The sequence below is a fragment of the Dermacentor albipictus genome, unplaced genomic scaffold, assembly GCF_038994185.2.
Source record: "Dermacentor albipictus isolate Rhodes 1998 colony unplaced genomic scaffold, USDA_Dalb.pri_finalv2 scaffold_11, whole genome shotgun sequence".
Classification (NCBI taxonomy): domain Eukaryota; kingdom Metazoa; phylum Arthropoda; class Arachnida; order Ixodida; family Ixodidae; genus Dermacentor; species Dermacentor albipictus.
The window spans coordinates 7,675,971-7,701,676 of record NW_027225565.1 but is presented as its reverse complement, the minus strand read 5'-3'; the positions used below and the strand labels follow the sequence as shown (position 1 = coordinate 7,701,676).

The following is a 25,706-nucleotide window of genomic DNA, read 5'->3' as shown; positions in this document are numbered from 1 at the left end:
GGAAAAACACTTTTATGTAGCACGTATTGAGCTACAGAAAGCTGTGTCGGGAATTCATGTTGCCTCTACGCTTTGATAGTTGACACTTTTTACCTAATTGTATTATTTCAGAAGCTGAATTAGGACTAATTATTTAATTAGACGGAATGAACAAAAACGACCTCAGAATCTCCAAGCAATGGCGAACAAGATTGCTCTCGTCCTGTAGAGCTTCGTGGCATTTGCATGTTTTTAAACTCTGGCTAAAGTTAGCTGAGACACCCTGTATAATCAGTTCCATTGTATTTACTTGGCCATTTCGCTTCTGAGATTCCAACAGTTCGGTTGAATCTGCATATAATTTCTTGTCTGCATTCGAATGTACATGACGACTTATTCGCTAATATTGTCCACCTACGACCAAAAAAAAAAATCCTATGAGGTCGCTGGAACGAGCAGCTAATGTTTAAATGTTGCACAAAGTATGATACGGGTACTTTGTGATGGCATATCCATTTCTCTGGTACGAACAAGTACACTCGAAACTTGATTTTTTCAACCCAAAAATATTTTACTCAGCAACAAGAACACGTGTGATTCAGTTTCCATATTATTATCATTTTTTTTATTTTCTACATCATCAGTGGAGGGAAAGTAATTTCCCACTGCCAACTCACAACCCAGTGCGAAGTGGGACACCATTTGACCGGTCCCAAAGCAGACCCAAATGTACATGATCATGCCCACCTTACTTTGGTTCAATTGTGGCTGTGACAAGTACCGAAACGCTAGTACCCTGCAGACCCAAAGGCGCACTATAGTTGCTACATACGTACTTTATACACGCTTCGGTGCACTTCGAAGGAAATCTGGCACCATCTCAGTCGTTTTGCTGCCAGAAAGATCTGCAAGGCTCAAAAAAATAGGCTCAGTGCCTCTTCAGTTGTTACCCTACTTTTGCAAGCACGACAATGCAAGCGAACGGCTGTTTGGTACACCAAAAATAGGAGTGTGTACCTATCGGTCTCCGCTGAGCCCAACAAATTTTGCGGTGCATGCAAGTTATGAGTAATAAAAATACAGACTGTGCTGGCACACACGAAAATTAGGTATAACAAATCCCTGGTCCATTTTTAAACGCCGGCAATATGACTGCGAACTTATCAGACATAGCAGGATAGCAAACTCCCGTTAAGAAAGGAGTTAAAAGATTCACATTTCACGCACTGAAACACTCACACGAAGACAACGCGTCAGTACTGTACAGCGACACCAAATGGCTACAATAATACCAAAGTATTTTTCTGTGGTCATTGTAGACGGCGCTACAGTACAAAGCGGAACCACTAAAGTGTTAAAACGAACCTAAAAAATGACTTAAAACTTCGGTCCCTTTCTGTGGGACTTATCTATCCCACCGTCCAAAAAAAAAAAAGGATATCACCTTAGGCATTTCACAAACACTCAATAGCAGGCTTCTGAAATGAAAAGAGCTCTATAAAACGCATATATCCCTGATCTTATTTTGCGTTTAATATTTTTATTTAGGTTTCGTCGTCTCTCCTTGTAACCAGTCCTGTTTTACCTATGTATTCTTCTTCGGCTGCTACGGTGTCCACCCGTCTCGGCTAAGTCATTCGGGTATTCGGAGGCAGTAATCAAGCATTTTTCCCTTATGAATGAATTCACGCGTTGTCATTTAGTGTGGGGTTTAAGAGTACGACGCGTTGCAGGGAGAGACAGCAGAAGGCGTTCGCTCCCATCGGTTTGCATTCTTCCCCAAGACACCATTGCGACAGCGTGTGCGTGCTCATCGAGTGAGATCGGTTCATGTTTACCTGTGTGCCCTTGACACCATAGTTGATCATTTCGTTAGTACGCGAATATTTACTGCAATGATACGGCAGATAAAACTACGAACCTTACTTGGCATGTGTAATACTTTGCAATCGCTATCAATGCTTCTCCTTTCAGTCCAAACTGGGACTTTAATTGTGCCCTCGGCCCCAAGGAATTACAGAGGGGAGTAGCTTAAGATAAATAAATCAATTACATTGGATTCATATAATACACAATATAATGAATTGATACAATCTCTAAAAAAAAGCCAATGAATCCGTAAAGCATGTAGGCGAAGAAAGTGAAACGAAATAAAATGCAACGAAATGAATGGACCAAGAATAAAATTGAAGCTGTTAAGTAGAATTAGTCCGCTTGAAACGTTGGTGGTCTTGAATATCCGTTGTGAACGCAGGAAGGTGGCTCATCTATCAAGGAGCCGAACCCACAAAGCTTTTCGTTCTTAAGTGGTATTTGTCATTGGCTGTCCGCCTTCGCGCGTAATACGTCGAGCATCAGGAGGAGCTGGAATTTGCTCTTAGGAACAATTCCATCCTAAGAGATATTTGTGAATGCAGGCCCAGGGTCTATATTGAGTCCGATGTGGGAACTGAGGCTAATGTGCTGTTTAAAAAGTTTCCTTTGTATTTCTTCATGACGGCAACATACTCAGAAGAGACTTCTTCATAAGCTATCCAGTGGCCGTCGTCTAGCTATTAAATTGTAGAGCTTTATACATGTTTTTATTGTTGTACAATTGTTTAATGTTATGGTTTATTATGGTGGTACCATTCCCCTTTACTAATGGGGAATATCGCGCCAATAAACATGTCTTCACTTGTTAGTTCCCTCACCTTGACTGAAAATAAATTTCTATTTGATTGCACGGTGAGTTTTTCAAAATAATCCAAGTAGCTGTCAATGAAAGTGCAGTCGCTGCCACTGCTAGCGGAAACACGGAAGTCACGGCATCACTCTGCAGAGAGCCCCACCACAGGCGCCTCATGAAGTCTTGCTGCGCATGCGCAATCAAAGCGATTGGCGGAAAGTCCGGCGAGTTTTCTACTATAGTGAGTCGTCTGCCAAGTCTTAATGAGGCGCACTTGATGGCACTCGGAGGAGGGCTGCTACAAGATCCCGTGTTTCCGCTAGCAGTGGTCGCGCCTGTACAATGATCAATATTGACTGTCTCAAAGTTGGCATTTTATACTCTATAGCTTTCGTTGTGTTTGAATTTCGTTAGAGAAATATTAATGCAAATGACAGCATAGAGTGGTTGCTTACACCAGGCCCGTGTGACGTTGGACACATATTTGGGGCGTGTTGTTGGTGCTAATATTTTGTGAACGTTCGGGAGAAGCAGACATTCCCCACTAAAGATAAGGACGTTGGTCTCGGGACTGCTGAGGGCTTTTCTGGTGGCTCCCTGCAGCAAATGCCCAGATAAACTTCGGAATATATGCTTGTCGTTGGCATACCATCAAGGCGACTCAGGTTACTTTGCCGGTGATGAATGGCTGCCCAGCCAGAAAGGAGTCTTCAGGTGGATGGAAAGGTACGCTTTCGAGAAGGATGCGAGATTGATCTCGCAAATACGAAGCGCAGAACTTTTGAAGCGGAAAGAGTTTCAGCGAAAATTTTGCGACGAAAGCTGCGGCGAAAGGAAAAAGTAAGGTTCCCCTCAACCTTTCCGGCCAACATGTCGAGCGTCACCTCAAGCGTGCGGCAACTGATAGTGCCTGTTTCTCAATTGACCGGGAAAATATAACTTTTGAGATAACACTGCAATTACGACATCCCGGATACCTTCAAAATCGGCCTAATCAGCAGATGCCGCCAATCTCAAGTAATTGCGCCGTGAACACCTTTGTCGCAGAAACCGGCTGCTTATCAGGTCAGGCAACTTAAGAAACGCTGACAGAGTGCTCCTGATGCTTTTAGTGCGTTTCAGCATTTTTTTGAAGATACTTACTGCGTGCCTACTATAAACCGTGCAGCCCTTACACCCACATCGTTCTGCTGTTTCCGTTCAGCCTTTCTCACATAAAACATGAGGTCACCCAACTGGTCTTGCAATTTTTTTTCACAGGACAAGCCCCCATTTCTTGCGTCTTTATTTTACATCTTACACGAGGAGCCACACACACAAAGTGGTTTTTGATCGTGAGTGCTGTTTGCCATTGGCCGTTCGCCTTCATTACGTCCAATATCACGAAGTGTTCTAGTGTATAGAACTTCTTTCTGAATAATGGCCCAATTCTCCAGGTGCCAGGACCACAGTTAAATATATTGCTCAGAGAAACTCTCAGACAATGTTTTTTCCCATCCTGTACTTATTCTAGAATGTGCGGCCACAGTGAGGTGCGAAAAATTGCGCACAACGGGAAATTTATATTCCTAGCAAAGGTACATTTTGCATCCATCTGGTATTCTATAATTGTAGTCAATGCAGTTCGAATAAAGACACGAGTTGTCTCAGTGCAAATGCATTTAGTTTAATCCTGAGCATCTCTATCTATCTCTCTCTATTTCTCTCTCTCAGCCTAACTTATCACATGGGATTTCAATTCAAATGGATACCGTTCAAAGGACAAGCGTTGGTGCCAAAAAGAAAAAGAAAGAAACAAGTGCCTTTCCACAGAGCGCAAGCACAACAGCAAAACAAAGCAAAATGTACAAATGCGAAAGATAAGAGTGAGTGAATTGATGGTGGGGGTCGGGCTCTAGCGACGAAAGCTTTTGGACGGACGACGGACAGCTGCTGTCCGTCTGTCGCGTACAGCCGTGTAATCCAGACCCCGGAGTCACAGTTGTCGTTTTCCTAGATTCATTCTTCCGCTTTGTGGACAGAACTGCTTTCTCGTCGCGACGTGTATACGTGGAGCTTTCCAGTGCCCCATATCAGTCGTCGAATCTTTGCGAGTGGCCCTTTACTCAGCGGCTTCTCCCAGAGAAAGCGCTACGTGCCGACTGACCAAGCCTAAAAAGGATGGACACAGCCTGGGCCGAGTATGGGGTGTTCGCGACCCTCATGGTGGCCAACTTCAGCCTGGGTCTCTACTTCTCCTTCCGACGGCGGAGCCTCAAGTCGACTGCCGACGAGGTGTTCCTGGGCAGCCGGTCGCTGCACTCGGTGCCGCTAGCGGTGTCCGCGCTCGCTTCCATAATGTCGTCCATCGGCATCATAGGCATATCTGCGCACGTGTACGCCTACGGCACTCATATGTTCTGGAATCAAGTGCTGGCACCCCTCAATGCGCTCATCGTGGCGCATGTCGTGGTGCCCGTCCTCTACCGTCTCAGGGTTACCTCCGTATTCGAGGTAAGCCAATGCCTCGGAGAGGGAATACTAAGCATCGAGTCAAGCGCTGTCCTGTCTACTTCCTCAAATATGAAGGGAATAAAAACGCAGGAGCCGTTCTCGCTGACAGTAAACTTTGAGTCATATGTGTTCCAGAACCACGGGAACATAACATACGAATACAAAATAACTATTTACGAGCCACATCTATCGCTTTTGAAAGGGCGAGTTTCCTGCCCCGAATGAGACGTGGCGTTTGGAAGACATTCATTCGGCATCTGCCCACGTGCACTATGATAGGGATATCCGGCGTTCATGGTAAGAAGCAATCCAATCAAATGTATGAATGGGTTAGAAACCACCATTGAAACAGCATCGATGGAGCAGGCCTTATTTCTACGCTGGGCTGGCGCAACGCATTCTTTAGGGGTAATCAATGCTTTCTGTTCTTTAAAGACCAATCAAGGATGATTACACTTGGCTGGTCATGTACGTTAATCAATTACGGAGACAGCTCACGGTGTTTTATTGATACTTAGCTTTAGTACGTACTGGCATCCCATTTAACTTTTTCATTCCACAGAGCCTGTGCGAAGGGCTGTCTCCAGGATATACAGCGGGGCTCATGCTGCAATAATCAAAATATCAATCTGGAAGGCAAATACACCTCTGTTCCTTATAATCCGGATCTTTGAAGTATTACGATTTATACATACGCCCCACAAAACCGGACAGCCAAAGCATGACTACAAAAATAATATTGCCGCAAATATTTTGGGCACGTGCCCTGTCACAATTTTCTTTTTGCGATGGCCTCATATAAACAATAGCAACTTGATAATCCAACGTGCTTTCCCCGTAAGTGCGCTGACAAAGTCCCGCGCCCTTCTAGAATTCGGTTTGCAAGGTTGGACAAAGATAACGAAGAATTGCACTTGGAACGCGTCGTACATTTGACCCCAGGGATGACAAAAAATATTACTTCTATTTTTGACACCACTCCTAATAGTATGATTTTAATTTTTTTTATTAAACGCTGCACTTATGATATGATAGTCGATAGGACAAAACGAAAGTAGTAAGTGTCGGGTGTTTTCTTTTTGTTTCTGAAAACAAAATCGAAAAAAAAAGCCTGACGCAATGATAAAAGCAACGTACTACATATTTCTCTTAAAAATTATTTCACCATAAATATTTTAAGGCCTATAACATGCTTTGCTAATCTGTGACAAATAAGAGTCAGATTTGCCTAATTATCGGTTTCGCAGGAGCAGTCGCCTTGGATCTAGATTTCACATAAATGGTAAATTCGTATCCTGAGTGTTCTGCGATAGCCAAGATCGGCACTTACCGTTTGGATGGATGCTCGATATCTAGGCCGGAAATGGTGAAAGGAACCTTGCTCTTTCCTTCCGTCACAGCTTTCATCGCCATACCCAGTGACGAACGCCGTCTACTAGCTTGAGACACTAGGTGTGCGCTGGCAGCTGTCTTGCTCCACTCAGACAACATGAGTCACTGAGCATGTGACCGAATAGACAACTTGTTGTTGGCTGCTATCTGACCATGCTGACAACTTGGCTCACTGGTTATGAGATATTGCCATGTGCCCCTTCTCGTCCTATCCCCCAGAATGGATGTGTCAAGGTGACGCAAGTATTATGTAGTCTTAAATATACCGGGTGTCCTACTACGTAACTTGAGCCAAACCTATAAAATGTGCAAATGCCAGGTAGCTGGACCGAACCAAGGTCATCTTTGCCGTCGTTTCGAGATGTTCAGATTATTTTTTCCTTTTCATTGCGTCTAATTACAGAATTAGTATTATGTAACCATTTCTGAAATATAATCAGATTAAAAGAGTCAATAATGAAATTGAAGAGCAACATGAAAAACTCCCGATACAGCGTTCGGTTGCTCAATACGTGCTGCATAAAAATGTTTTTCCAAGCATGAAAGCAGCCCGCGAATACGTGAGAAGTTGCCGCGGGACTGGCTGCTCGAGGCCCATTGGCTCAAGTTACGTGGGACACCCTGTATGTTAAAGTGATGGCCCCCCATTCGTAAAAGACCGTTCCGCGTCGAACGTGGCTGTTTGATGGATGGTCATTGTAACGAAGTCGTAGGCAGGAGGCTATTGACAATTCGTGTTGCTGCGGGCAAATTCAAAGGGGGGGGGGGGGGGGGGCAGGCAGGGGTTACAACAAGATTACTGTGTCGTGGTGTCATTCGGCTTTGTGGTTAGTAGCGAGATTTCCACTTCGTATGTCTGCTGATGTTCCCATAAGGGTTCGTGATTTACAGGTATGGTGGGCATACAGTCATCATAATAATAAGCATAACATATAAAACGTGTTGTGGCGATGTCAAAAACCCTGCGGACAAAGTCACTGCTCAACAGGAACATTACCCAGGATGGTCTTCTAATACCGCACACTAGTGACTTCCTCTGCTTCGTTGTGTTTTCTTTTAAATCGCGATGTACAGGGTGTCCTACGTAACTTGAGCCAAACGTTAAATATATGCAAATACCACGTAGCTGGACAGAACCAAGGTAATGTTATTTGCCGTCGCTTGGATATACTCGGATTAATTCTTTTCATTCCGTCTAATTAGATAATTAGCCTTAGTTATTTATTCGTGTAATCAAATATAATTAGATTACAAGTGTCAATGAGAAAATTGTAGAGCAACATGAGAAACTCTCGAAACAGCTTTCCGTGGTTCAATACGTGCTACATAAAGGTGTTTTTTTCCGAGCATGAAAGAATCCCACAAGCACACGCGAAATTGCCGTGCGACTGGCCGCTCGAGGCACATTGCACATGCCCACGAAGAAGCCCGCGAATATAGGCATAGTGCATATGTCCACTAAAGCAGGCGGCAGCAGCATGCATACTTGATGGATGGATGTATGAATAACTTTCATGGGGTCCCTTGGTGTGCGCAATTAGCGCGCAGCGAGCCGCTCCCATAATTATCATCGTATAATAAGCAGGAGGAGGTCAAAGTCATGGTTCTAGAGAATTATTCCGTTAGATTACAGATTTCCGCTGCTTGCTGTGCAACATTTTCTGAAGCTCTAATATTCACCTCTTTAACGTTTGCAAAATGTCTTTCTTGCTTTTCCCGATTTTTTTTATTACAGAGTACAGTGGTGGCGCGTTGCTGACCTCGGGTTATTATTTAATTATTTATTTGTTTTCAGTACTGCTGCTCTCAATTGAGACCATTGCACTATATGGCATGCAATAATATAGAAGGTGAAACGAAGCGCCAAAAATAGTTAACATACAGTTAAAACAAGTCTACAGAAGAAAAGCAAAAAGAAAAACTCTCAATGGTTGTTATTGGACAAATTTTGCCACAAGTAAAGATTAGTTCCATAAGTAAGGACAATACACTTCTACGCAAATTCATTTTGGCACTCTACGCTTGCACTTACAAAAGTCACGTGGGCATACAATGATTTTAAGAGGCAAGAGATTGGCACAAAGTGTGGTTACATACAATTAAATCATGCCCAATGAACGAAACGTAAAAAATGAAAGAAAGCTTGAACCCTTTATTAGTCAAATGTCTCTACCGACATACATTGTACAGTCTCTGATCTTGGAAATTCAATTTGCTCCAAATGCAAATTCGATGAAGTTTGAATCGATTTTTATATCTCTTTAAACCACGCAAGATATTTTTCTGGGCGTGTTCTTGAAGGCCTCCTCCAATCGCGTCGTTCAATTTCTTTGTCACTGTCATTTCTACGCACGCCACTCAAAGTTTAGAGAAGGCAGGTGTTCGCAACTTTTCTATTCAGCTTGACTGGTCCTTTGCTATTCGTCTGCTTGAATACAACCCGATCTTTCACGCAGAATTTCTCGCAATTAACTCGGCTGTCAGAAAGTTGGGTCTCCTGCAATTAACGTAATGATTATTACAGATGCTCTTTCTCTCTGTTCCTATTTAACTTCTGCTGAGTGGTCGCTTCTGATACGTATATTTTGGGCGCTTATGAGATAAATATGTGTGAAGTACAGGCCTGTCTGGCATTTTCTTAAATGAATCCGCCGATTCTCTCGCATCGTGCTAACTTAATGAACCAGTTTTAAGGGTTCCTGCTAAATTTTATTTCATTACATGTGCTAGATTTAAGTGCCTTTTATTTCTAAAAGGCACAGAATCGTCATCCCTAATTTTATCTGATGGCGCCAAGCAGCGAAAACTTCCGTGGAACACGACAGTGCGGCAATGCGTGGTGACCTTATCAAGCTTCCACCGCTGCCTAAATCTTTACCTTCACAGATCGGGTTTTTCTTTAACTATACTCGTCTTTCCATAGAACATTCGTTCTGTATCCGACTAGCAATCAAGGCCTACATCAATCTACATCGAACCTGGGGTCCTTTGGTGCCTGTCAGTCGGACACAGGCCTCATCTCCATGATAGCAGCTCTATATAAGTTCGTTGAGGCGTCCGCAAGGTTATAGTGCTCGGGGTGCCAACTGTAACATATTTACAATTTTATTATAAAAGAATTGTTTTCCTTATGTCACGAAATGCTCCTTTTTCGTTGTACTTTCGTTGTTGTTGTTGTTGTTGTTGTTGTTGTTGTTGTTGTTGTTGTTGTTGTTGTTTGCAATGTGGTACTCATTACCTCCAGTGTGGTCGCCCCCTCGTGGGTATGAGCCATGTTTCGAGGCCACAACAACAAGTATACGTACTGAGGCTGGCTTCAGGTGAACAGTGATGCGCAGTTCATCGCGCCGATGCGTCGATTCTGTTTTGCTACTGATGCCTTTCTAAACCCTGTGATTCTCATTGCACGTAAGATTGAGCGACCTTATTGATTACCGCGGCCGCGATGCATATCACTCAAGGTACCATTAACGCGACTAGAAACAAACGTACTAGCTGTCATTGCATCAGCAGCTGCTGCGCTGCTGCAATGGCAGCCTAGGCAAATGTTCTGCAGTGCCAAGGGCCTAGAGGCCTCAAACTACCCATATAGCGCGACAAGCGCTTCCATCATAATACTCGCCGCTTTGAGGATCTCAACAGCCCATTTAATTTTTTATGGTCTATTAAATTTTTGATCGCCTAAGCTACATTTTAGCGTAAGGTAAATATAGTCAAATATACAAGAAGATACAGGCTGATGTGACGAATTTTCGTTCACAATGAGATGGCTCAACAAAATTTTAAAGAATTTTTAGATTCTTTGTCGCCAAAGCCAATATTCCAATTGCTTCTTGCAGTACCTTAGGATGCGTTATGGGAACAAAGTCGGACTCACCTCATGCGTCCTGTACTTCTTTTTAAGTGTGAGTAATACTTTCCATTTCTCTACAGGCATTAGTTTTGGAAAATTGACAGGGAGTTGTTTCAGGTATATCTTTTTTGTTTGTATTCTGCAGCAAACCATGGGCGCCGTAGCGATATTTCCGGCAGCTGCAGCTGTTGCGACAAGCAAGTACACGCAAACAATATTGCTTAATTGCTACTTAACAATGTTCCGTGCCACCGCTGCAGCAAATGCAGACAAGCTGATTTGCCTGCAGCCAACGAGTTTAATGAATGCTTCATGGTGAGCTACATTTTTCTTTTCTTTCAGTTTTCGGCATCTCAGCGAACTGGTGCAGCTTTACTATCGGCTTAGCAGGCTGTGTTTACACCGCTCTGGTGAGCCATTATTTCTATATTATTGCTCTATATTTATATTTAACAATATATTCTTATATATTTAATATCTTTATTGTCCCATTTCATGAAAGTTTCAGGTATCCTGCTCAAAAATGATTTGTTTGAGCGTATCTCCATGGTCAGTGGGTAGGCGTGACTGTTGCACGGTGGTGTACTACACTAAACGTAAACCTGTGGCTATCAGCACGGCAGTGTTTCTTGACACACTACAGGGCCTTTATAAAGCAACGATTCATACTCTGGACTCTATTCTCTTCCTGTTATCCACCGCTCGTGACCAGCCGATTCCGGCGGTAGCGTAGGTGAAGCGGCACTCTGACCGTTGACGAAGGCCAATAAGGAGTAGCATTGAAATAGGATCGTTACATCATTCCGGCGTGGGGCCGGTAGTCCCAAAAAGAGTTTTGGCGCTAAAACCATTCGTAAGAGCCTGATGCGAGCCAATCTTGACGTCCGACACATAATTAGCGAAGGTGGCTGGCGAATTACGAACGGATCTTACGAACGAAAACCTTCGTGAATTCGGCCCCGCTTTACCACATACAGAAGGGCACGTGTAGAAAGTGCCAATGTTTGTAATACATAGTTACGGTCAATGTAAAAACATTAGCTAGCGTAAGTAGGCAGCTAAGTGCAACTGTATTCTGTACAAGGAGCAATTCGTCACGTAAAAGGAAATCTACATGAATGCATATTCTCATGGTACATTATACCCTTAGACTTACCCTTTATATATCAACGCTTCTTCAATTGCAGGTTTTCGCTCCATCAGCTCTACCACGTAAAGTACTCTATATAGTTTGAGGGGCGTTTTATCATGCTAACCGCTTCCGCGGCTTTGAAAGTGCACTACAACAGAACATGAACGTTAGTCTCTCTGACGGAAATTTGCTTATAGCTGCGTCCTGTATTGCAGGGCGGTCTGAGGGGCGTTGTATGGACTGACTGTGCGCAGGCTGGGATAGTGCTGCTGGCTCCAGCAACTATTATGATCAAGATTGCTTACGACGCTCATATGAAGGACTTGACCCTACGGCCATTCAGTGACTTCGCTGTCAAAACTTTTATGTTTGAGTAAGCACGCGTTGTGTTTAATTGTTCATTGTGTTGGAAAATGTGGAAAAGCGTTCTTTTTTCATTTTCAGGAGCAGCTTTGATTTTACAAAGGATGAAAACGTCTGGGCGTGCCTTATAGGTCTATCAACAATGTACATCTACAGAGGAGGTGTTGATCAAATGATAGTGCAAAGATTTCTCGCTTCTAGAAACCTCAAGGAAGCACAAAGGTAATTTATGGGGAAGGCGTGCTGTTTCATTAGCCTTTCAGCTAGGCACTCGTATCCAGGAGTAATGACTTGGTGTCCACAAATTTTAGGTGTGCCGTTAGAGCGCACAAAGCAATTTGAAAAAAGAATTTCGTCACCGGTATTGAGGAGATTGCCATTGAAAATTAGACCAAAATAACCAGTTTTATCCATCACGACAACAGCGTAGTGAACTGAGGATTCTTTAAACTGACACTTTTCTTAATTGGTAGGTTTAGTAACTTACGCGGTATCCATTATCCATATAGTGGTGACACTGCTCATTATTTAATTGATGAACGGTGAACCACGCATGTGCTAGCGATCATATGTAGAGTAGTAGGATGCACGGTGGCAACCTACACAAAAACTTACTTGCAAGTGATCACAGTCCCCTTCGCACTCAACTTTGGTTCCTCAAGCTGTGGGACTGAATTCAAAAATATTTTATTTCTCAAGTGCGTTAAACCAGTTCCTTGAGCAGTCGGCCAGTCGCCTTCACTGATAATATGTTCAACACTGCCATTGGCTGGCACTTGCTTTTGGGAGAGTCCAAAAGTTCAAATTTATTGGCATTATGGGCCCTGGTCTCCGCACGTTTGCCAAACTGCTTGAAGCTTATAAGTGAGGAGTAATCGTTGCTTAAAATTCAGCCAGAAACTATCAAAGATGCTTGTTAAAGTCAGTGATCGCTTAACCTATTATCCTGTTGTGATCTTTTCCTTGAACCATGGGGAACCTCGTCCTCCTATGGGCGTGAAATCACCGCTCGCACCAACCCATCACGTGCCTCCCTTTCTCCTCCCCCTCTTCCTCTGTGCATGCGCTTCCCTCTACGCTCTTTACTATCCTCTTCCTCACCCTGCTTACTCTCTATTTAGTTTGATCGCCATCTGCCAAACACACAAACCTGGGGAAGCAACTAAAGAAACCTATTGCTTTAAAAGTGCATTGGTTGTTCCTCCCTCACAGGACTGGTATAACGTAAGGACTCATATCACTGGATTCAATGCTTTTCTTATCTTCCACTGTTCACGGTATTCGCGGGATCTTGGTAATACCGTGGGCGGAGAGCCACTTTTACCACTGAGGAAGTAGGAAAACGAGTAGCACTGCAATGCAATCGTTATATTGTTCCCCCGTTGCTCATACTTGTACACGATGCGAACCCGATGAAACACTTTAGGTCTGCGCTCATCCTTCGGTAAACCAAGCTATATGACCACGCATTATGCTGACTCGCCACGCTTCGGGAGCAATGTAGTGACTACTTGGTCTGCAATAGCTTAAAGGGGCAGATACAGCGTGCTAATTTAAAGCATAATTCGCATCACTTTCTTTCTCATGCGTATAAATTTAGGACGCAAATATGCGTGCCTAAAGCGGCTGGTTTCGACGAAGAGACGCTGCATGCCTTTCCCAAATATCTAGTCACACAGGCAAGGAACAGGAATTAGGTCGAGAAATTAAGTCCTAGGTCAGGAACTAGGTCAGAACTAGGTCAGGAACTAGGTCAAACAGGAATTAGGCCGAAAGAATACATTCTACGCCCCTGTCTGGTAACCATTGAACGCCGCGGTGCTGTTTCATGCGACATGACCCTTTTTTTTTTCTCAAGCACACACATTGGTTTAACTATGTGGGTTTGTGCAAATAGCAAAAAAACAAAATATCAAAGGAAATTGTCGGGTTTAAGGTCCCAAAGCAACACACGGGCTTTGAGGGACGCCGCAATGCAGGGCTCTTCACTAAGCAGGGCTCTTCCGTGAACTGTTGGCACTACCATGCACTGCGCCTGCGTTTGTCGAAAACGGAATCTTACGGCATTGCACTGCCGCCGATAGCCGATAAGACGTTTACGCGCACAGTAACTTACAGCGAGTAATTTTTTGTCATGCTTTTTTTTTAGAGCGCAGCTCTTAGGCGTCCGTTCGTGCGTTTAGCGTAAGGTATTCTCAGACATACCCACATAGGACTTGATGCATATATTATGGAACGCATTGTGTCACGGGTTCCAGACAGACGGACAAACTTCCCAAGGAATTGTAGCTCTCCAATGTTTCCGCTTCAAAACAGTGCTGCTATTGGCCACGCTTCGGTGCACAAAGTTATCAGGTACCGCAATATCAAACAGCTTTATCAATGTTCGCTGGCGATGGGAAGTTCCGCACTTTGTATAAAGAGATGAGTGGGGGGAGTGCTTACAGTTATTAGAACAGCGTCCTCTGTTGTGCCATTACTACAAGCCCGGATCCCGAATCTGCAAGATGCAGAATCTATCCTGCGAGCGCCATAATTCTCCCTTCACAAGTCAAGATGCTGCGCCTTCGTGCGGGAGAAGCCTCGGCGGAGCAGCGTGTTTTGACGTGTCCGCGTGTGCCCGACGGCCCGGCGCCGCACCTCCCTTGCCGGGAGGTCACCGCGCGCGCGAACTTTGAACCGAGTGGCCAGCGCGGTCGCTGGTTGGACCCCTCGGACGACCGTCGTGTGCTGACTTTGTATTGGGCCGTTTGAGTGACAATGGGCCTCGGGGATTATAAAAGCAGCGACACGCCGCTCGAAAACAGGATCTGCCGACCCCACCGGGAGAGAGTATCGCTCCCGACTGGAGTGAGATGTGAAACGCGTTTTCGCCGGACGTCGTCGTGCGAGAACAGTCGCGTTTGTTGTGAGCACTCGGCCCCAGTGCCGACCCGTTCATGTCCTGTATGATAACCTGTATATAATGTATAAAGTCCCTTTTGTTATTCTCATCGACGCCAGGCTCGGAGTCTTCGCTACCAACGCTCTGTCACGAAACGGGTGACGAGCGCTACGGGACCACAAAGCTGTTATCGTGGTGCAGCGGTACAAGTTCGTAACACTGGATGGCAGCTACGGGATTGACCGGCATCAGCTACCTCGGCGCGGTGAGTGCCTGAAGTTTACCTCAAACACCAGACTTTCTCTGACACAGGTTATAGTAGCTTAGGGAAGGATTTGGTGTTGCATTGTGATAACCTTGTGTGTTTCAAGCCTAGTAAGAGTGTTTTGAAAACCAGGGGATGCTGAGGGGGTAAACAGGGCAGTGTGTGATATACTTGCATATGTGTTACTAGTAGTGTTATAGTAGCGTACGGCAGGTATATTCAAAAAGGGTAAACAGCAGGAGGACAGTGTGAACGATGGAGAAGTACAAGGTGAAGGAACTTCTCGAAATTTGTGAGGAGTTGGGCATTGAGTTGGGCTCAACCAAAAGAAAGAATGCGATCCTTGAGGTCATGAGGACTGGGGACGTAACGGCTGAGGAAGCCGCTGAGGCCTTGGCGGGTATCAATGAACGTCGGGAAAGGGAGGAAAGGAGAGAACAGCAACGTCGCGAGGAGGAAAAGGAGGAAAGGAGAGAGATTCATGAGCACGAGCTTAAAATGAAAGAGTTGGAGACCCGAAATAGCTCGCCAGCGCCTAGTCTCACTTCTAACGTTCCAAGAATACGCGATCAACTTCCACCCTTTGTCGTCGGAGAGGATATGGCCAAATACCTCGTGAAATTTGAGCACGTGTGCGAACGGAATAGCATTGAGCGATCCCTCTGGGCACAGAATCTGTTAGCGTTGCTTCCTGGGGAGGCATCAGACGTAATAACTTGCTTATCGAAAGAGGCGTTTGAGAGCTACAGTGATGTGAAGGAAGCGCTACTGCGGAAGTACAAATTGTCGCCCGAAGCTTTCCGGCAGAGGTTCCGGTATGCAAAAAAGGGTAAGGAGTCGAATGTTGACTTCGCGTTTCGTCTAAAAGCCGACTTGGTGGAATGGCTGAAGGGCGAAGAGGTTTACGACGACCGCGACAAAATTGTCGAATGCATCGCGTTGGAGCAGTTCTACCGTTGCATTGATGAGGATGTCCGGCTCTGGCTGCAAGATAGGCTAAAGGAGGTTAAGCTAAACAAGGCAGCAGAGTTAGCGGAAGAGTATTACACCCGCCGCAGTTTGCACAGCAAGGCAGTGCGCATAGAAAAAGCAGATAGAAGAGATGGGTTTTACGGGAAGCCCGACGAACGGAAGGAAATCACGCGTCGCGAGTTTCGGGAAGACGAGTCCCTTCCCAAAGAAACTGTAAGGGATGGACAGAATGCATCTCAGAATGATGACGATGGTCCGAAACAGCGAAACGAAATGACGCGTTCTTTTGAAAAACGTAAACCGTTAACCTGCTACAATTGCAAAAAGCAAGGGCACATCGCTGCAAGCTGCCCAGAGAGAATTGCTTTTGCAACGATACAGGAAACTCACAAGAACATACGTCTATTGGAGCCCTATGTGCAGGAAATTAAGGTAAACGGCAAGAAGTGCCGAGCACTGCGGGACTCTGCAGCAACTATGGACGTTGTTCACCCGTCTTTCGTCTCCTCGAGTGATTTTACGGGAGAGTGCGTTAGGATACGGCAAGTGGCCGAGAAGGAGAGTGTCTGTTTACCGATCGCAACGGTTAGCATTGAAGGAGAATTTGGGAAACTTAACACCGAAGCCGCTGTGTCAGCCGCCCTCCCGGAGCAATTTTCCTACCTCTTCTCAAATAGCTCGGAGCAGCTGCTGAGGGATCAGGGCAAATCATTCTTTGCCGACGTGGCGTACATGGCCCCCACGCGATCCAAAGCGCGCCCGCTGTCGAGGGAACTTGACTTAGCGTCGGTGAGCGAAAGGCGGTGCGGCACACGGACCGATCACGGTAACTTGAGTGGCGAGCAGTCACGGGAGAGGCAGAGCTCGGAGGCTGGCCTAGACGAGCGGGTCCTGGAAGTGAGTGGGAGTGACGCGTGCAGTGCTAGCCGCGATATAGACTCGACGCCGCAATTAGGCGACGCGGGCTCCACACTCGCTCCGGTTTCCGCCAGCTGGCAGGAGCAGGCTGCAGTTGAAAGGGAAACTCGGATTCGCGAACAACAGGAAGATTGTTCACTAGCCGATCTGAGGAAGAGCGTCAAACGGGGAGTGAAAAAAAAGGAGGTTTCATTTGGCAAGGAATCTGGCTTATTGTACCACCGCTACACGGATAAGCAGGGTCGCAAATATAAGCAGCTTCGGATTCCGCGAAAATATCGCCGGGAAAAATGAATGGCCTCATTTGCTTCCTCAGAAGTATGTTTTCGGTCCAAAGCGATTTCAAGGGGACCATTCTATTTGTCATTATTATTGCTGATTATTAATTGTTTCTATTTTGTTATGTTGATGATTTGAAAACTGATTGTTTAAGCCTTGTGTGCTAGATCGTACACCTGCCTCTTGTTGCAGCGGGAGAAAAAAGGGGAAAACAATTTAGTTAGGTTGATTTGAATTATGGCCTTGTCTGGTGTTTGACGGGAGACAGAGGGCACTTGTTCGTGTTGGGTGTTGCCTTTTGCCGGTCGGTTTTGCAAGCTGCAGAACGACCAAGCGGGACCAGTGGCGAGAAGCAAGGTCTTAGGAACGACCCGAGCGGAGCTGGTCAAGGTGCCTTGGCGACGACGTGGTGAGCAGAGCTCCTGTCCTGGCGAGTCGGACCTGGGCACGTGAGGTTACCTGGCGTCCCGACACTGGACGTGAACTTGGACGAGCCTGACGAACGTGCGCGCCTGGCATCCGAGCCACGTGGAGGCAGCTCGTCTTCCCGGCGCCTTATCTGAGGGCGGGGATGCTGTTGTGCCATTACCACAAGCCCGGATCCCGAATCTGCAAGATGCAGAATCTATCCTGCGAGCGCCATAATTCTCCCTTCACAAGTCAAGATGCTGCGCCTTCGTGCGGGAGAAGCCTCGGCGGAGCAGCGTGTTTTGACGTGTCCGCGTGTGCCCGACGGCCCGGCGCCGCACCTCCCTTGCCGGGAGGTCACCGCGCGCGCGAACTTTGAACCGAGTGGCCAGCGCGGTCGCTGGTTGGACCCCTCGGACGACCGTCGTGTGCTGACTTTGTATTGGGCCGTTTGAGTGACAATGGGCCTCGGGGATTATAAAAGCAGCGACACGCCGCTCGAAAACAGGATCTGCCGACCCCACCGGGAGAGAGTATCGCTCCCGACTGGGGTGAGATGTGAAACGCGTTTTCGCCGGACGTCGTCGTGCGAGAACAGTCGCGTTTGTTGTGAGCACTCGGCCCCAGTGCCGACCCGTTCATGTCCTGTATGATAACCTGTATATAATGTATAAAGTCCCTTTTGTTATTCTCATCGACGCCAGGCTCGGAGTCTTCGCTACCAACGCTCTGTCACGAAACGGGTGACGAGCGCTACGGGACCACAAAGCCGTTATCGTGGTGCAGCGGTACAAGTTCGTAACACCTCCTTTCTACTTTGTTTCGATGGCGGCCGCCACGTATCGCTCATATTAGGGTTCGAGGCTATCTGACACGCGCTCCTACACTCTAAGAAAAATCCCGGGGAAGACGGGAGCAACTGGGTCGTTAGTCCTAAAAAGGGCACTTTCGTTCCTTAAAGGACCAACTGCATGAATGTGCGTGCCGTGTGCAAATTTCGGAAAGTGTTTAGATCCTGGTCGGAAAGAGAGCAACGAGAGGACGAACGGCAACAGTTACTCCCCATGCACTTCGCTGTTTTCGTCCGTGTCATGGAGCGATGCGGCGAAAGCGGTATTGTCTATAAATCGTGAATAGTTCGAAGTTCGTGCCCTGTCTATTGAACTACATGCGAAGCAGCACCTTACCTCTTCGTGAGAAAATTGCGTGAAACTTAAAAGCTGGAATGTGAAGACCCATGCCCTTCGTGCGCACACCATAAGTGAGCGACACACTATAAACGCGCAGGTCAATAATAGACGGCTAGATTTTCTTGGTCAATAGTACCTAAGTTACTTCCGTTCCAAGGAGGTTACGAACTTAACTGAAGCGATGTGTTGCTCAAACGGGACACGCTAAGCGACAGAGAAATTGGCCTTCTCTGTCGTCTTGGGTGCCCCGTTTGAGCTCGCTACACGTATATACGTCGCGTAGTGCCTCAGTTTAAACCAGCCTAAGAATACTCGGGCTGATTTCCATTCGCAGTGGTTTATGGCTGCAAGTACACTCTATGGTAGACTCTCACTGCATAGCATGCACAAAATGCCGAGTCACTTTTATATTGCCGCACTTGCGTTCCGATGCTTAACCTTGTCTCAATATCCGGTCCTGTAAACCGACCACCGTGGTGAAGTGGTTAGAGTACGAGCAGTAAACAGCGTTAAACAACAGGACAAGGAGAGGGACACAGACAACAGCGCTGTTGTCTCTGTCCCTCTCGTTGTCCAGTTGTTTAGCGTTGTTTACTGCTCGTAATCATGAAACAACCAGCCCAAATGCGTACTCTTCTGGTTAGAGTACCTCACTTGTGAGCAAGATGACTTGAGCTCGAAATCTTCTTTCGGGCACATTTCTATTTCAGCTCAGTAATTTTTCTATTAGGGTATAAATACCTAATTTCATTAATTCCACTTTTGCGGAGCATCGGAAAGAATTACCGTTACTCTCTTGAGGAGCATCGGAAACGGGCAACTGTTAGTCCTCGAAGGGGTAAAGGCGTGGGAAGTAACAGTTCATCCCATGTTAGTTAGTCCCCAGAAAGACTAATGGTTGTGGCAAATCAGTTAGTCCCGAAAAGGACTAACCTCCCTACCCCTTTTAGTCCTTTTTTTTCTTAGAGTGTATGTTCCCGCTCATATTGCTCACGATAGTACATGCATTCGCTAAAGTACCGTCACGGCTGTATATACGAACGCTGGCAAGCGTTTGCGGCATCAGCCAAGCAGATCTTGCGGTGATTAGAAACTGAGGAGGCTGGTTTGATTTAAACTCGTGTGTGTCGCGCGTGTTATTTTTCTGTTACGTCCCTAGTCATTCCAGTAATTTCACCTATTCACTGCCTAAATTGTGTACGCCACGGCACTGTTCATATCCACAGCAAAAAAAAAAAAGAAACGAAAGATAGAAATAAAATTGAATATTGGTGTAGCGGTGTAGTGGTGGGGAATAGCATTAAAGGGTGCGGTGCGCTGCATGGTGGGCAATGAAAATCAGGGTCGGTATAACTTAAGGTTGCCTTTCGCCTGATTTTATTTTTTATTTCTTTTCATACACCGTTCAGGAACTGTCAGCTCTGGTGACAACTAAGGAGGAGCATGCAAAGTTATAGTGACATGTGCACTTGGTTACCTTGTGTAACCTGTGTAATCTTGTGTAATAACGTGTATTATTCCGTTGCTTTACGCACTCAGGACCGCTGTTGTCGGAACAGTTCTCGTGCTGATCTACTACGGAGTTGCTTCAAGTCTCGGTGTGGCTCTCATCTACTGGTTTCGCGATTGTGATCCTATGTTGACCGGTGCGATCAGATCCTACGACCAGGTGACTTATCAACAGCGATGTACTGTTTACGAAATGCCGATAAGCGCTCGATGAGTGTTTAGACTTTGTGTCTCTTGTGTCTCTTTTCAGATTGTTCCCTATTATGTGAAGAAAAACCTCAACGAATTTCCTTGCTTCTCAGGATTGTTCCTCGCCGGTGTAGTGAGTGCCGCGACAAGGTAAAATTATGTATACCTTCTACACTGCACTCACAAAGCGCCCATGTAAGTTGCGGGCAACGTGTCAGCACCATAGAAATAAAGAACAAATGTGATATCTTCCAGCAAGATATCTGTAATTCACAAGGAATGCACGAATGAACAGATACTTAATTTTCGCACAACTGTAAATAAAGCCTAACGTCAGAGGTCAAAATTGGAAAGTTTCCTGTTTGTAAGCACTCCCTGGCATTTACCAGTGAACTTCGCTACCAGTTTCCTCAGCATCATGATTGGCTGACATCTGCTCGTACGAATAAGTTTAATGATAGAATGTTATTATGGACACGTGCTCAGTTTATACTCTCGTTTAAGAAGAATTGTTCCTATGCAGGAGCCCACCGTTATGTCGGGATGCGTTACCAGAGTTCTAGAGCTTAGGGAAGGGAACCTTACACCTTTATCGAAATATATTATAATGAACTTCACAATAATTCAGTGTTCTTTATGAAGTTATATACTTTATATCTAGCGGTTTGCAAAGCGGAACGCTGCTTGAACCACCGGCGAAGCACAAACACACAAAAAAACAAAAAAAACATGGGAATAGAACCATTACGTCATATGGACTATGGTTTTTAGCATGACGGTGACAAGCGGAAATAAAACTCACCCAGAAAGGACAGGACCAGAAACTAGATCCCTGAATTCTCAACAAAATTTTGAAAAGGAAACAAGTATGTATATACGGTCGCCGTCAAAAGCTTACGGACCACTGGATCTGATCAAAGGTCGAATTTCCGACCGGGTTGTGACCTTAGTCAGTAAAACCATACAAAACTACGTTTTTCGGATATAGGAGTGCAAGCTGGAAATCTGAATTCCTGGCTGTGTTCCCCGGCAGTAAATATTCAGCTTATTCTCAGATCGCGTAGTCCGTAAACTTTTGATGATGGCTGCACGCATCATCATCATCATCATCATCATCTCTTCATCATCATCACTATTCCTATTCCTATGCCTATTCATGTCCACTGCAGGACGAAGGCCTCTCCCTGCGATCTCCAATTACCCCTCTCCTGCGCCAACCGATTCCAAATAGCACCCGCAAATTTCCTAATTTCGTCACTCCATCTAGTCTTTTGCCGTCCTCTACTGCGCTTCCCTTCTCTCGGTACCCATTCTGTTACCCAAATGATAGGTGTAACGTTAAGGGATAAGAATAGAGCAGATTGGGTGAGGGAAAAACGCGAGTTCATGACATTTTAGTTGAAATCAAGAAAAAGAAATGGGCATGGGCAGGACATATAATGAGGAGGGAAGATAACCGATGGTCATTAAGTGTTACGGACTGGATTCTAAGGGAAGGGAAGCGCAGCAGGGGGCGGCAGAAAGCTAGGCGGGCGGATGAGATTAAGACGTTTCCAGGGACAACATGGCCACAATTAGTACATGACCGGGGTAGTTGGAGAAGTATGGGAGAGGCCTTTGCCCTGCAGTGGGGGTAACCAGGCTGATGATGATGATCATTGATGGTCCAACGGTTATCTAGTCTGCGCATTACATGACCTGCCCAGCACCATTTCTTTCTCTTAATGTCTACTAGAATATCGTCTATGCCCGTTTGCTCTCTTATCCAAACTGCTCTCTTTCTGTCTCAAAGCTATGACTAGCATTCTTCGTTCCATCGCTCCTTGCGAGGTCGATAACTTGCTCTCAAGCTTCTTTGTCAGCCTCCAAGTTTCTGCCCCTGATGTCAGCACCGGTAAAATGCACTAATTATGCACCGTCCTTTTCAATGATAATGGTAAGCTTCCAACCAGGAGCTCACGATGTCTGCCGTACGCGATCCAACCCATTTTTATTCTTCTGTGAATTTCCTTCACATGGTCCGGGTTCCCTGTGATTTGTTGACCTAGTTAAACACACAGACCCTAGAGGCAGACTTGCGATCTTGACCTCTTGTTCCCTTGCCAGGTTATTTAACATTATCTTTGTCTTCTGCATATTAATCTTCAGTCCCACTCTTACAGTCTCCCTGTTAAGGTCCTGAATCATTTGTTGTATCTCGTCTGCATTGTTGCTGAATAGAACAATGTCATCGGCAAACTGAAGGTTGTTGAGGTATTTGCTGTCGATCTTTACTCCTAAGCCTTCCCAGTTTAATAGCTTGAATACTTATAAGCACGCAGTGAATACCATTGGAGAGACTGTGTCTCCTTGTCGACCTTTCTCTTTATAGGTATCTTTCTACATTCCTTGTGCAGAATTAAGGTGGCTGTAGATATTTTCTAGGGCATTTACGTAAGCGATCTGTACTCCTTGATTACGCAATATCTCTATGGCTGCTAGTATCTCTACTGAATCAAATGCTTTTTCGTAATCTATGAAAGCCATATAGAGAGGTTTCATGTACTCTGCGGATTTCTCGATAACCTGGTTAATGACATGGATGTGATCCAATGTAGAGTAACCTTTCCTGAAGCCAGCCTGCTCCCTTGGTTGACTAAATTCCTGTGTTGTCCTTATTCTATTGGAGAATATTTTGGTAAATATTTTATATCATACTGGGAGTAAGCTAACGGGCCTATAATTAGTATAATATTTGCATTCTTCCAGTTTTCTGGGAACCTTGCAGTCGATAGGCACTTATAGAGAGCCGCCGTTTGCCTAGCGTTATGTCTCCGCCATCTTTCATTAAATCGACTGTTATGCTATCCTCTCCTGCCGCTTTTCCCCGTTTCATGCCTTGCAAGGCCCTTCTGACCTCATCTCTAGTTATAGGAGGAGTTTCTGTATACCGTTCATTATTGTTTCGAATAGAGTACTCCTGAGTCCTCTGGGTACTGTACAAGTCAGTATAGAATTCTTCCGCTGCATTTATTATATGTTCGAGATTGCTGATGATATTACGCTGCTTATCTTTCAGTGCATACATCTTGGTTTGTCCTATGCCAAGTTTCCTTCTCACTGCTTTCAGGCTACGTCCATTTTTAACGGCTTCTTCAGTCTTTCTCTCGTTATAATTTCTAACATAACTTATTTTCGCTTTGTTGATCAGTTTTTACAGTTCCGCGAATTCTATCTTGCTTCTTGAGTTGGACTCTTTTATTCTTTGTCGTTTCTTTATTAGGTCATTTGTTACTTGGGAGTGCTTGCCTACTGGTTGCCTTGATTGCTTGCCTCCCACTTCAGCTGCTGCCTCTGAAGCCAGCCTCGTTACGATTTCATTCATTACCTCTATGTCATCATCATCATCTCTCTGTTCTAAGGCTGTAGGGTTGTTTGCAAGTACCAGCCTAAATTTTTCTGCTTTAACCCTTACTGCCTCTAAGTTGACCTGTTTTTTCTTGACCAATTTTACTCTTTCTCTGTTTAAATTGAGGTGGATCCTGGTCCTCACTATCCTATGATCCCTACATTTTGCCTTACCTATCACTTGAACATCCTGCACTATGCTGGGATCGGCAGAAAGTATGAAATCAATTTCATTTTTTGTTTCACCACTAGGGCTTTTACAGATCCATTTTCTGTTGCTACGTTTCCTGAAAAAAGTGTCCACTATTCTCAGCTTATTCTTTTCTGCGAATTCTACCCGCATCTCACCTCTAGCATTTCTAGAATCGGCACCGTAGTTGCCAATTGCCTGTTCACCCGCCTGCTTTTTCCACACTTTTGCATTGAAGTGCCCCATTACTACTGTATACCGCGTTTGCACTTTTTTCATCGCTAATTCAACATCTTCATAAAACTTATCTGCTTCCTCATCGTCGTGACTGGACGTTGTAGCGTAGGTTTGCACTATCTTTAATCTATACCTTTTATTGAGTTTGATTACGACTACTGCTACCTGCTCGTTGATGCTGTACAATTCGTCAATGTTGCCCACTATGTCTTTGTGGATTAAGAATCCTACCCCGTATTGCTTCTTATCCGGGAGACCTCTATAGCAGAGGGCATGGCCGTTATTCAGCAATGTGTAAGCTTCACCAGGTCTTCTAGGCCGATAATATCCCAAGCAATGTCTGATAGTTCTTCGAAGAGTCCTGCTAAGCTTGCCTCACTCGAGAGGGTTCGGGTGTTAAACGTTGCAAGGGTCAGTTTCCATTGGCGGCCTGTCCGGACCCAGATATTCTTAGCACCCTCTGCTGCGTTGCAAGTCTGACCGCCGCCTTGGCCACTGGGAACTGAGGGCCATTTCATTGAGGAGATCATTTTATTAGGGAGGTTGTGGCCGAATATTGCCAATTCCTGTTAAGGTGAGGGAGTGTCTGTTCAAGCTTAGTGGGCCTTCATAATTTGCTTGTACCTGGATTAGTGCAGCCCCACTCGCTCTCGGCATCTGCGCCGGTGTCAGGTGCCACTGCAAGCCTGCAGATGTAGTGCATTGAAGTTGCTGCTCGCATACGTTTTCATATAGCCTGTCCGAGGCAATGATATAATGAAAATAATTGCGAATCTATCACACCAAAAACACGGAAAATAAACAACTAAGAACGACAGCGAAATAATGGGAAACAACAAAAACATAACTTTTAAACATCGAGCTTCCGCAAATCAGTCAGGTTACTTGTTAAGGGAAAGATTTCTCTCATGCAACATTATTGAGAACAAGCTGGCTCATTTTCCCCGCAGAAATTTGTGTGCGGAATACTGCTATTCTAGTGTGCCTTAACATTTTCTTTTCGATAAAAAATTATTGTCTCTTCAAAAATCCTTAACACCCGCACACTTTGCCCACTCGATGAAATTCGATGTCTTCTTTATTTTTCTTCATTTTCTTATTCTTCTTTTTTAATTTAGCGCATGCTACCACGACCTTTCGTTTGCACGTCGTCTGTTTTCTCCAATATGTGCACTTCCTCACGTCGCCATATGACGATCAGCTATAGTAGTTCCGCAGGAAATGTACGAAGAGTTGTCTTTCATCCTTCATGTTTTCGTTTTCGTGCTACTGTCTCTAGTCGCTTCTTGATATCTTTTTTAAACCAAACTGCACTATTACAAAAGGGCTCAGCGTATGGGGCGCAAGCTTTCATGTGCAATTAAATTGGTTGACAGCTGCACAGTATAGAATTCCATA

At 45.2% G+C, this 25,706-nt stretch overlaps 1 protein-coding gene across 4 annotated transcripts in view; it reads left to right on the top strand.

Moving 5' to 3' along the window:
* The first annotated feature begins 4,660 nt into the window (after positions 1–4,660).
* LOC139051240 (sodium-coupled monocarboxylate transporter 1-like) overlaps positions 4,661–25,706 on the top strand; it is a 57,209-nt gene continuing 36,163 nt past the window's right edge. Inside the window, exons 1-8 of one of the 4 annotated variants that reach the window (XM_070528230.1) lie at positions 4,661–5,140; positions 10,372–10,437; positions 10,531–10,582; positions 10,728–10,795; positions 11,733–11,890; positions 11,962–12,102; positions 20,336–20,465; positions 20,556–20,644. In XM_070528230.1, coding sequence (XP_070384331.1) covers positions 4,808–5,140; positions 10,372–10,437; positions 10,531–10,582; positions 10,728–10,795; positions 11,733–11,890; positions 11,962–12,102; positions 20,336–20,465; positions 20,556–20,644 — 1,037 coding nt within the window. In that variant the 5' untranslated portion in view covers positions 4,661–4,807. The remainder of the gene's footprint in view (positions 5,141–10,371; positions 10,438–10,530; positions 10,583–10,727; positions 10,796–11,732; positions 11,891–11,961; positions 12,103–20,335; positions 20,466–20,555; positions 20,645–25,706) is intronic. The other 3 variants (XM_070528227.1, XM_070528229.1, XM_070528228.1) reach the window with 3 other exon arrangements.